At 39.0% G+C, this 12,253-nt stretch overlaps 3 protein-coding genes across 3 annotated transcripts; 1 reads left to right on the forward strand and 2 right to left on the reverse strand.

Annotated features, from left to right (window-relative positions):
* The first annotated feature begins 2,168 nt into the window (after positions 1–2,168).
* On the forward strand, positions 2,169–2,702 carry LOC101302274 (putative gamma-glutamylcyclotransferase At3g02910-like). The gene has a single exon (XM_004301631.1). It carries the CDS (start codon positions 2,169–2,171, stop codon positions 2,700–2,702), a length of 534 nt encoding a protein of 177 aa, XP_004301679.1.
* A 2,950-nt stretch (positions 2,703–5,652) lies between these two features.
* LOC101302564 (chaperone protein ClpB1-like) lies at positions 5,653–6,833 on the reverse strand. Its single transcript, XM_004301632.1, has 4 exons — positions 6,604–6,833; positions 6,234–6,495; positions 5,899–6,096; positions 5,653–5,811 (listed from the first exon to the last, which is right to left on the reverse strand). The coding sequence occupies exons 1-4, from the start codon at positions 6,648–6,650 to the stop codon at positions 5,653–5,655; spliced, it is 666 nt and encodes a 221-aa protein (XP_004301680.1). The 5' UTR covers positions 6,651–6,833.
* On the reverse strand, positions 6,711–9,964 carry LOC101302845 (chaperone protein ClpB1-like). Its single transcript, XM_004301633.1, has 8 exons — positions 9,829–9,964; positions 9,503–9,723; positions 9,140–9,403; positions 8,377–9,054; positions 8,099–8,299; positions 7,094–7,477; positions 6,859–6,975; positions 6,711–6,743 (listed from the first exon to the last, which is right to left on the reverse strand). Exons 1-8 carry the CDS (start codon positions 9,962–9,964, stop codon positions 6,711–6,713), a joined length of 2,034 nt encoding a protein of 677 aa, XP_004301681.1.
* Positions 9,965–12,253: the final 2,289 nt, after the last annotated feature.

Here is a 12,253-nt window from a genome sequence, read left to right on the forward strand (position 1 = left end):
GCTAAACCTGCCACCACCTATACATGTTCCTATCAGAATTCACAGTTTATATATTTGTATACTCGATTTCAGTTTATATTTGAGATTCACATTCAACATATTTCAATCATTTTATCTGCCGACACCTAATTTCTATTAGTGAGAACACGAATATAGATTGCGAATATGAGAACGAAATTTATTTATAAAACGATTAAGTGTGGATTGTAACATCACAATAATAATTAGTAAATTGTTCATTTAATTAATTTCTTGGTCATGATAGATTGGAGTCAAATAAACATCACTCGGTACATTTTGTTCTTTGAATGACCATCCTTTTTTAAAAGTGCAAATATGTAATGACATGACATGAATAATCGAACATAAATGTAAAATTTCAAAGATGCATCTATCATATATAAGCATTTAATTAATCAGGTCATCTTCCTTAAAATGAAAACTTTAAGTACTAATTAGTATCATGATTTCGTATTCACCAAGATCTACATAAAAATGAGAGCTTTCGATTAGAGCATAAATAAAGTGACAAGACTCGCAAGAAAGAGGGAGAGAGAGAGAGAGAGCCTGGGATTGGATGAGATATTTGTCGGCTGCAAATGCAATGTACAGGCAAACAGCACACTACCCCTCACCCGGGCCCTTCTCCCTTGATCTCCACTCATCCATCCACGTGTACGACCTGTGATTTCCACTCATGTGGTCGCTGCTGCACCGTACATGTGACGGCGTCGTTTTCGAATATATCTATAAGCATGGTCGGGGGGTACGAATCCATCATCAACTTTAATTGTGAGAGAGAAAGCCATTCGTCGTCTCAACGTCTCAGTCAGCTTTTTTCATCCCTCGAAACTCGTTTTATGAGACCTCCGATTGTGTGCCGGGTGCCTCCCTCCGCTTCACGACACACAAACCGCACACGCTTGCACTCAAGGCTCAAGGTGCCCATCTCCTGCGACGCATCCAGATAATTGCAATGTCAGTATATGTAATTCTGGCTACCTTATCTTTCGGCTGAAGTTCAACTGTATTTTTCTTCTTCTGCACGTTGTTCTCAGAAATATAAGCAGCTAGAAAAGTTCAAGCCTGGTCTGGCTTGTTTTGAAGCTGACTCTTGATGGTTCCAGGTGATCGGGATTCAGGTTTATTTACAATCTGATTTTATAGGATTACGGTTCACATTAGTGCTGGCATGGTGGAGATATATATATATATATATATATATATATGCAGTATATATAACAGATTTTATTGCTTTACATATTCACAATCTAATTGTCCATATATCAGTCCATGTCTGATTCCATTAGCACATACCATATACTTCGCTAAATCTTTAGTTAGAGGCCTAGTTACACACCCTATTGGTACCCTCTTAATTATAATGCAAACAACTAATACACACAACAATTTGATCTCAATCAACTCAGTGGTACTTGGAAATGCTTGTATTTGATTAGTATCGATCTGCTACGTACTAATTCATTGTAAACCTAATAGTGTGTCGGCAAGAAGAAACATGCATATATTTTAAAAATGAGTAATGTGGTCTTAGCCAAGAAGAAATAGGCTCCCCAACATTATGACTCCTAGGAGGAAAAGCAGTAACAAAAAGGACTTCAGAAGGAGAAAAGCGCTGGCACCTAGGATAGTATGAAGTGAAGTGAGCACTTGTAATGAAATATTTCCTCACTTCTTGCTTGCCAAATGTGATGGCGTAACCACACCAAAATGAAAAAATTAAATTAAATTAAAGATAAGATATTGTAAGTCCGATACTATACGTAGTGTCTCTTACATCTATAAATGTTCTCATGAAGTCGTAGTTATTAACTGACCAAAATGAATAATGCTTAACCATTATTGGATGTAAATTTAACCGTGGAGAAAATTGTTATCAAAGTTGAGTTTTCTAGTTTTTCACCATATGTAGATCCTAGGATAGTTGAGCATAATTCATTAGCTATCGAGTTGCTCACCAGGTCAACACTAATTGCGTCCCTTACATCAAAACGACATCGAATGACCGTGTCCAACTTCTACCCGCTTCTTCCGGCCCACTTGAAATTAGGCCCAATTACAATTCTGACCCAGAAAGAACATAAACAAAAAGCTTCTCTGACTTTCCATTTGATCCCAATTCTGTGCGTCTCTCTCAGCCAAAAACCATGGCTGACATTTCCGGCGACGACTCGAAGCCCCACCTGATCTTCTCCTACGGCACACTCAAACAAGGCTTCCACAACCACAAGCTCACCAAGGAGCTCATCTCCCAAAACGACGCCGTCTTCATCGGCCCCTACATTACCCGCCACGCCTACCCCCTCGTCTGTGGCCCCCACGGCCTCCCCTACCTCATCAACCTCCCCGGGTCGGGTCGCCGCATCCGGGGCGAGCTCTACGCGGTCTCCGCCGTCGGCCTCGCCCGCTTCGACGACCTCGAAGGCACCTCCATCGGCCACTACGAGCGCCTCCGGCTCCAATTGCTCGTCAATGCCGACAAAGACGGCGCCGTTCCCGTCGACGCCGAGGCCTACTTCGCCCACCGGAGCTTCGGCGAGGCCATGTGGGAGAGGAACGGCAAGGAGGGCCTGACGGAGTTTACGGAGAACGAGGCCAAGAGGTATGTGAAAAGACAGGATAGGCCTCATCAGGGGAGGAATATTATCGAGGACGTGCGGCGGTTTGTGAATGGGGAGTGAGGGGCAGTTTGGGAAGTCGCGTTTGTAGATTAAGGTCAGGTTTTTTCTCTTGCGCTCTATTTTTAGTATATCTGATTGTGGATTTTGATTATTTAGCAAGAGAGAGGCTCAGTGTTATTAAAATGGTCATATGTCACATTGTACATTTGTTCTCAGAATATTGTGATGAATTTCGTGTTGCTTAATCTGTTCTTAAGAAATTTACGAGTATGCAGGTGTCTTCTGCATTTTGATGAGTTGTAGTTTTACCAAGTGCTGTTAAGCAGAACAGTTAGAGTGAATTGATTGGATGTTTAGGCGAAAACAAGTTTAAGGGTAGTTTGTTTGCATTGCAAGCCATTGAGATAGCAGCCAGACCGTTAAGATTTGCCTCGAGAATGGTTTGCTTGAACCATTTATAGCGACCTCAAGGTGAGGTGTTCTTAGGCATTTATGTAAGTGTGTCCTGTTCATTTTCATTTTCATTTTCCAGTTCATTTAGGCTTTGCATCAGGCTAATTTTAGGATCACCAACTTGAGAAAGCAAATGATACCAGACTCGTACTATTTTCCACATTAGTGAATCCAAACTCCTTGAGGTTCCCAGTTTTCAAGCCATAGGAATGTATTAGAGCCACTAGTAATCTGCATTCTAATAACAGCCAGTTACATATTAGGTTCCCTTGGATTGAGTTCATATGAATTATGTAGGACAAAGGCAAAGGCACTTGTGTATGCATTTGTATAAAATGTAGGATTATCATTATATATAAGACATTTGATCATCAGCTTCTCAAGTTATAGTGACAGAGAGGTTCCATCCGTTATGATCATCGTCATCATATAAACAGTACATAATGGAAATACAACATGCTTGGAACGTTCAAAGCTAAAATTATTTTCTTTTACATGTATCTCAACAAGCTGGAAATCTGCACCATAAATAATGATGAGGTCATAGAACTAAATATTTGCTTCATGATCAGCAAAGTATATTGCAAATGATATATTGAGTTATTCAGGTTCTTTCATTCACTAGCTTTGCTTTTAACTTCTGTAACATGTAGAATGTATATAACAGCCAATGTTGTGTACTGCTACTACAACTTAGACAAATGTAGCTAATTATAGTCTGTCACCACTAAATATGAATTCAAAATGTTCAATATATATTCTATATTACTCAAATAGATAAAGAAGGGAGGTTTAACTTCATTTTGCTCTTCCTCAGCATTGAAAGAGGGCAAGAGGCTGTGCAATCCTTACTCTGTGAACCCTAAGCTTGATAGTTTTTACTGCTCAACAGTCTGTCGATGCCTTTGGCTGAAGGATTCAAAGTGAATGTCATCCCAGTTTTCCGGACAGTTGGGATCAAAGTCAATGATCCCTATCCCAGTAGCCAGCCTATTGTTGACCAGCTGTGTAGCCATGAAGGAACCCTTTCGAATGGCTTGGTTTAACACGATGCAACTCAGATTGAAGGGTCCTGGTTTTTGCATGTATGTGGACACCTCTATCACCCAGAATTGCTGGGGATCCAAACGAAGACTCGTCTCATCCGCACTAGGCAGGGTTCCGTTAGGCCAATTCACTTTCATCTTTAGCTGGAAAATGACATTAGAGTCAAGGATAGTATTCATATTTGTGAATCACTAAACCGCACTGTATTAGTTTAAGCCTTCGATTTTCTAGAAACCCACTTCATCAAGGTCAAGAAAAGTGTTGGTATTTATAATTCAAGATACGTTCCTATATGGCTATATGTGTTAGAATCTGTAATCATAAAGCAAGCAACTACTAGGCAATGGAATAACAAGAATTTAGTTAGCAAGGAGCGAGGTGGGCGAAAATGAAGAGAGCCGACTCCTGGAGCTTGGGGTTGTCGGAGGTGACGCAGTGGAACATGAAAGGCAAGAGGTCCGGCCACTGGTTGTCGGGGAGAAGAGAAGAAGCGAGCTCGGAGATGCAAGGAGCCGATTTATTGGAAGATTCTTTGTAAATTCAACTATTAGTAACACCAACAGAACAGTGTAAGCTAATAAGCTATACATGAATTGGTTCCTCTCACTCTACGTTTTCTGGTCAATCTCTAAATTTCTATTGGTATCCTAGACTATACATGTTGATGCCTCACAGCTAGGTAGAACCTATGTCTCAATTTTCATTTGCTTTTCCTCGCTGCCTTCTGTAAATTTCTTCATCTGGTCTCCCTAATGCTGGTTTACATACCGATTACCGAATCCCTCGCTGATGCCTATGAAATGTGTGACTGACCTGAGAGTACTTGAAACAAAATACGGCTCAAATAGTCGAAGAAACTTGAAATATGATTCAAGAGCTGAATCTTACCTGATAAAACTTCAAAATTCTTTTACAAACCCTTGCAAACCTTGTAAGCTTATGAGCTCTAGAGTCGAAACTGTTTACTTGTGCATATGGCAAGACATCAGTAATCTACTGTGACAATCAAAATACCGGTCACGCCCCAAACATTCAAATTCCCCGATTAATCGTTCAAGTAGTGGCTATAAAAGCTACTCTTGTTCATATAACCCAAATTTGGGTGCACTGAATAAAAACGTTTCACATGAACAGTCCTACTGGAAGTAAAAGGAAACAAGGAGAGGTTTCTCATCATAATTTTGTCTGTAACGGGGCCAAGTATGTTGTTGAATGTTGATCATTCTCACCAGAAACAATGGAAGCCATAGAGAAGAGAAAAAATGCACAAGTGGAAAGAAAGGGAAGTGCAAAATTTTGATCTTTGGAGTTGAAGCTCATTTCAATAGCTGAATCTAATGTGATATATAACTTCAAAATTCTCTTACAAAGCCTTGGAATCTTTTGGGCTCCAGACTCCAAAATTGTTTATTTGTGCATATGGCAAGATTTCAGTTGTGGTCAGTACCTTCGCAAAATACAAGTTTTACTAGCAAGGTTATATATTGACAATTGAAACACTGGTCCTGTATCAAAGTTGATTCATGTTCCCGGATGAAGTTGAACCATTCAAGAAGTGGCGATAAAAGCTACTCTTGTCCCTAACTTCTAGTTCACCATCTCTAACAGCATGCCATTTTAAGAGATAGAACACCGAATCTGCTTGGCTCTGTGGACTGGGTGGATCATGCTACCAAAAAGCATGAAATCAGTTGGTAAACAATATTCAAACAAATTCAAATCAAGATTCTCATAGGTGCTATAAAATGATACTCACTAGAGATATAGCAGGCAGAAACAAGTCCTGAAAAGCAAGTTCAAATGCAAGAGCCTCCTTTACCGGATTCTCATGAAGATCACCTCCACCATCCATTGACAGTCTCAGGAATTTCCCAAGTTGATCACCAAATAAGGAACTGAAAAGTACAATCTCATGCATTCGGTTCAGCAATTCGAACCTAAATGTTTTTAGTTCCTGATGCATAAACCAAAATAAATTTGTGATAAATCTAGACATTTAGTGGTTGAATATTTCAGGAAGGAAACTGACATAGTAATCAGAAACTTTAAACCCTGGAAAATGATAACTTGGCTGCACTTAACATAAAGTACCTGTCCAAGGACATTCCCATTGAATCTGGCACTAAATTTCCTGTGGACAAGTTTTTCAATGAAGTCCTTGTTCCCAGCCCTTGAAGCAATCATGACAATGCAACAACTGAAAATAACCTTGCGTCCATGCTGGTCAGTCATTGTACAGCAGTCAAGCAGTTGCATTAGACCATTGAAGTCAGATGGAAGGGCATCTTCGACTCGATCAATAAGGAAAATGTTATATGGCACTACCTTGAGAGCTTGCTCATTGCTGGTGTACCTGAATATAAAAGATTCAATTGCGACGTCATTTTGAGAAATACCAAAAGAACTGAATTCCATTTTGACCAATAGTTCCAAGAAAAAGAAAAGTGTCATGATTATATACATCAGAACTCCGTTACATGCTTGTAAAACATGACCCTGTGTCACCATGCTTGGACATATCAATTTGAAACAATAGGCTCATCCCATCATCACTCACAAAATGCTCCATTAAACCTTTAATAAGATCTTCCTCACCAACTTCTGTAAGACCCAACAATAAAAATGTCTTGGCAGGTCTACTTGGGAGATTCTGTGTCAGCGGATCAATAGACTCAAGAAAGGATTCAGCTACTACACCAATGAATTCATTCTTCACCTTTAGATTGGACAAAGATGCTCGCAGACTATTGATACCATTCTTAGCCATCTTCTTAGATTTCTCCAATTGATCATCCCGAGGTTCATCAGTTTCCTCCAATGAGCCAAATGCGTTCTATACCAACCAAAAAATATACACAATGTAATATTACCGTAAATTCTGCCAGAAGACATTGATCATGGCATTGTAAATGTTCTAATTATTAAAGAGCAAGGGAAAAGTATGTACTAACCACTGTGGTATATTCATGAGTTGCATTTTCTAATAGACTGTCTATTATTTGCAGAACTTTAAACACTTTGGCGGGATCCTTCACTGAATTTTCATTAGCCAACAACACAGGAAAACTTCGTTTCAGCATGGAAACTTTCTTCACCCAGACCTTCTCTTTCCTGTACGTTGATCTTAGTTCACTTGAAGATTTTAGGAAGTCCTTTATTTCCTGATCATAATAATCTAATGCACTAATCTTCTCAAATCTAACATAAGACAACTCCTCTGTCCCCACGGAGGCATCCATATAGACGACACAGATGTCATCAATCTCATTAAGGCGATCCTTTACCATAGCTTCTACACTGGTCTGAAAAAAGCTCTTAATATTCTTTGTGCCATCCTGAAACATCAACATTATATTCTTTGTATCATTATGAGCTACCAGGTATAAAATTCTTTGGTGCAAATTGATCAGGCCTTATTGTCAGTCAACCACTATGCCAAAAGTTTTAGTTGTTAAGAATTAGGCCGACAGTGTATATCATGAAAAAAATATCAACTCCTAAATGGTCAAAAAGGTTCAACAAATGTACAAAGATCATACCTACACAGGTGTCATCTTAAAAAGAATCTACTGAAATCAGTCAAGTTCCACCTGTGGTTTGGCCATTCTTTCAATATTACCTGTGTGTTCTCAACTTTTAACCCTTTGGTTGATATGTTCTACCAATTCAAGAACAAAGGCCTACTGTCAGTCTAATGGGAGTAATGAAAGGGTGCACGTCACGTGCAGGGTGTAGGCATCATTTGCATCCATTCAATTAGGCAGGCTGATGCGAGCCAGACAACAGCCAAATAGCATAAATGGGAGATGAAAGGGAAAGTAAAAAAAAACTGAGAAGTGAAAAGAAATAATAAGGGGAAGTATACAAATTAAAAGGGGTAACATTTGCAGAATTGATCAAAACATCTATGTTTATACGATTCCAAGTGATTCATAAAAACACAACAGAATACTTACACGCATAAAATCCGAATCGAGTAATATAGCTCTAACTGCAGCTTCAGACGGGCATAATATGAGGTGTTTTTCTGTAATGGAGCATGCGATGTCCCTCAACAACAATCTCGTAACACATCTGTAGTGCAGAAGTGAAAGGGGCTCAAATGCAACAACATCATTCAGAGCTTCAAATAACTCAGTCCTAAAATGCTTTCTTGCCTGTGGAAACACAGAGAAAATTTGTTTACTAAAGAAAATGAGAGCAATGTTTCAAAAGGACACATCTTTCACCTTACCTTTTTTAGAATCAAAAGGTGACGGCAAACGCCATTTGGTGAATCTTCATCCAAGTCTTTAAAAAAAAACTTTTCAACCATCTCCTCACAATTGCAACACCGCAACATAAATGGATCTTGCACAACGTTTGATGTCAGAATAATCAACATCTTAGTGAAATCAACAAAGTGTCCTTTCCCATCGCTCAGTCTACCATGGGTTAGAATTTCAACCAAAATGTCTACATCAGATGGACGAGCAACTTCAATGTTATCAAGCAAGACGATGCCAAAAGGCCTCTTCTTCACAGCTTCTATGAGATGCTCCCTAAATTCTGACTTTGGTTCATACCGTGGGAAGTCATATCCATATTCATCTTCATCTGATACAGGATTTGGCTCTGCACACTTATATTTCACCATGTTGAGTTCAGTCAACATGTCCTTTGCATCAAAAAATAGCTCAGCAACAGCTTTAGCAAGCTCTGTCCTGCCACAACCAGGCCGGCAAAGAAAGAGAAACGAAGCAATTGGGTGTGCCCCAGACCTAAGCTCTGTCAAGGCACTGGTGACAGCAAGTTTGGGAAGCTCTTGCCCCACAACCCTCTTTGCAAATGTTGGGCCAATATCTGGGAAAAATTTTGGTTCTGTAGAATGAAGTAACCATGATTTTGGAATACCAGTCAAGGACCACGCTACCTACAAAGGAGATTAAAAGTCAAGAACCATTCATAAACAAGTTATCAAAACACCTGGAACAAGTAAAAGTGGAAAACTAATGCACCTTGGCTATCATAAAAGGGTAAATAGTTGACAGCTCATGTTGATCTTTGCCAAGCACATTTACAAGGGAAAAAAGCTGCATAAGGCCTGTTGCTATCACCATTTCTGGTTGCTGCAAATAAGAAAGAAGATTTAGGCGTACATGCTTCAATGCTTCTACTTCTTGAGTTCTTCTTTCTGATCTCCGCCTCGACTGCAAGACTAACTTCCATTTCTCCTCGAGTGTATGCCACTTTTCCTTAAGATCTTCATACTCATCTGTTACCTAAATTCAGCACCAAAACGACATTTACATGAGTAACGCCAATCTTCTTGAGTAATTCCAACTCTGGCTTTTACCAAGGAATTAATAGTATCAACTTACATAGCTGATCCAGCATTGGCTAGTAGGAGCTTTTTCTTTCTTACATTCATTCAACTCAATATGTGCACGGATGAGTGGGTATACTTCTAAACAATCTTCTACACCCATGTCAAAATCATTCACAAGTTCAAAACAAGCTTTAGCTAAGAGGTGAACAGCCAGCTGTCCCGGTAGTGACTTCTCACTCTTATAACAAACGATTTTGGTGGCTGCCAATAATACTAAGACAAAACCAGAAAAAGAAACATGATGAAGCATATTAGAAACTATACTTAAAGAAATGTTAAAGAATTACACATAGCAGTTTGAGCTAGCTAGTAGCCAACCATCAGGGTATCTCATGGCAATGCTGCAAGCCAAAGACAAGGTGTCTTCGGGGATTTGAACACCATAAGTGATCTCCAACTCCTCCTTGTCTTCACGAAGCTCATTCATAAGTTGCAATGTCGACAATGCCTCCATACTTGTTCAACTCACAAACATGAATCCCCGCATGATTTCAAGCCAATGGCACACATAAAGCACTCGTTAATCTCAACTTGAAGGGTAATACAAAAACTAAACAAAATGGAGTAGGGTTCTGCTCAACTAAATCAAATTTAATCAAAAAGATGTTTTCTTTTAACTAATTAATCCATAGTGCACTGTTTTGTGGTGTTCAATGTTCAAAAGATAAACAAACTAGATTCTACAGTGATTAATTAACTATGAGAGAAACAAAATGAACTATTGTCCTCTGGGCTCCTTAATCTATTCATCTATATGCACAGCCATGCCAGCAAAGCAATACACACGCGAGAGAGAGAGTATATTACCCTAAAAATCCCTAAAACCCATTTCAGGAAAGGGTTCCCAAATCTGGTGAGAACAACCCAAATTCACGACCTTTACATCAACCAAGATCATAAATCCACAATACTAAACCCTTTGAAGTAACCACAGCTCACAAACAGAACATCCAACAATCTAAGTTCACTGATCAAATAAAGAAATAAGAACAGAAACAAGGAATAAATCTGACCAGAAATCTCTACAACGCTGTTGGAAGCACTGAAGTTGGAAAAGGTTGAAACTTTTTCTGTTGGATAACGAAAGGTTGGAACTTTGAGGCCGTCGGGTTTCTCTTTCTTCCTTCTTTCAGAACCAAAAAGGTCGTTTCAGAAAATAGAAAGAGGAGAAAGGGCTGTGGAGGGAAAAGAGAGAAGTGTGTTGAGGACGCAATGGTAGAGATGTAATATTGAATAAAAACCAGGGTTACAAAATACGATTTTATGTTATTGTTTTCATTTATATTTGGGAATTCTGTGATTCAAATCAATCATAAAAATGTTTTCTGCCTTGTTTTGGCGGGAAAAGAAATGAAGACACGACTTATGGAATCAGAGGTGACAAATGGCCCACGAGCACGACACGTTTAAAAGCGGTTTGACATGACCCAAGTCTGTTAATGACCAAATCCGGTCTAAGCACGTTATTCTAATAGGCCGGGGTGGACCTAAAAAATTGAGCCCATGGGCATGGCCTGAGCCCTTTATAGGCCCGGCCCGAGCACAATAAATTGAGGTTCACGGCCCGGCCACTCTAAATTATAATTTTTATTCATTTCTAATATGAAGATAACATATGTATAAATAATAAACTTAGTTAACAATTAACTTGTATACAAATTTGAGTATGAATTTGGATTCCTTTAGACCTATGTTGCACGGACACTTCATACCCTTGGAGTGTCGGAGTGTCCAACACACCCGACACGACGACACGCCTCCGACACGACCCGACACGTGTCGGAAAATGTTGACTTTTCTGACACGTCCCGACACGTTGACCGACACACCACCTCAGCCTCCGACACGCCACGTCATCAATTAATTAATATATTAGGTGTTAGAGGTTTAAATGGATTATCGAATGATTGAAATTTTCTTATCTATTAGATGTTAGAGGGCTATTGTGTTACTAAGTTGATGTCTAGTTTTTTTTACAATCTATATCTGCCCATTTGATTCTTTTTAATGACTAGTATTTGATTCTCTTTAATGTTATTTTAATATGTTTATGCAATGGATTGAATTTAGACAAAAATAAATAAATAAAAAGATTGAATTTAGAACATTATTTTGGTAATGTAATGAACTTATTTCATATAATATATTTTTTATGTATTAAAAATACATAAATATATTATTCTATTTGCCGTGTCCAAGCCGTGTCGGAAACTCAGTTTTTAAGTTTTACCATGTCGCCGTGTCGTGTCGTCGTGTCCGTGTCCGTATCCGTGCAACATAACTTTAGACTCATAAGAAGTTTTTCTTAAAAATTTATTAATTGTGAACAATAAGCATTTATCACTTATTTCTTTAATTTGTTGATAAAGAAAGAAATGATCGATAGATTGTGTGAATTAGTTTTGATTTGTAATCGTATCGTGTATAATTAAAAGTTGAGATTATGAGAATAGAAGCGGTGGTATAGGACATTCACCTCGACTATTTTCAATTTTCGGCACGAAACGGGCCTTGCATGACCCGTTCATGGGCCCAGCCCGAGCACGGCCCTTTACGTTATGAGCTTGGGTCGTGAGCCGGGACGGGTCTTACATTTGAGTAAATGGGCTGGCCTGAAGCCTGATTAAGCGGGCCGGGCCGTTTGCCACCTCTAAGTAAAATGCTAGAAGCTAGAATATATCTTACTTTTTTTTTCATATCCGATTACCAGAATATATCTTAGTTATACGTAGTAAAACCTCTA

This window comes from Fragaria vesca, linkage group LG5 (assembly GCF_000184155.1).
Source record: "Fragaria vesca subsp. vesca linkage group LG5, FraVesHawaii_1.0, whole genome shotgun sequence".
Taxonomy (NCBI): domain Eukaryota; kingdom Viridiplantae; phylum Streptophyta; class Magnoliopsida; order Rosales; family Rosaceae; genus Fragaria; species Fragaria vesca.

Bases quoted from the DNA above. Each gene is read 5' to 3' on its own strand.
- LOC101302845 (XM_004301633.1), bottom strand. From the start codon at position 9,964: ATGGAGGCATTGTCGACATTGCAACTTATGAATGAGCTTCGTGAAGAC. The intron at 7,478-8,098 runs GTAAGTATTCTG...TTGATGTTTCAG, and splicing joins TCGATTCGGATTTTATGCGT to GATGGCACAAAGAATATTAA. The intron at 6,744-6,858 runs GTGAAGAATGAA...TGGGTCTTACAG, and splicing joins CATCTTTGTCCAATCTAAAG to AAGTTGGTGAGGAAGATCTT.
- LOC101302564 (XM_004301632.1), bottom strand. From the start codon at position 6,650: ATGGTGACACAGGGTCATGTTTTACAAGCATGTAACGGAGTTCTGAT. The intron at 6,496-6,603 runs GTATATAATCAT...TTTTATATTCAG, and splicing joins GCATGTAACGGAGTTCTGAT to GTACACCAGCAATGAGCAAG. The intron at 5,812-5,898 runs GTGAGTATCATT...GCTTTTTGGTAG, and splicing joins TTCTGCCTGCTATATCTCTA to CATGATCCACCCAGTCCACA.
- LOC101302274 (XM_004301631.1), top strand. From the start codon at position 2,169: ATGGCTGACATTTCCGGCGACGACTCGAAGCCCCACCTGATCTTCTCC.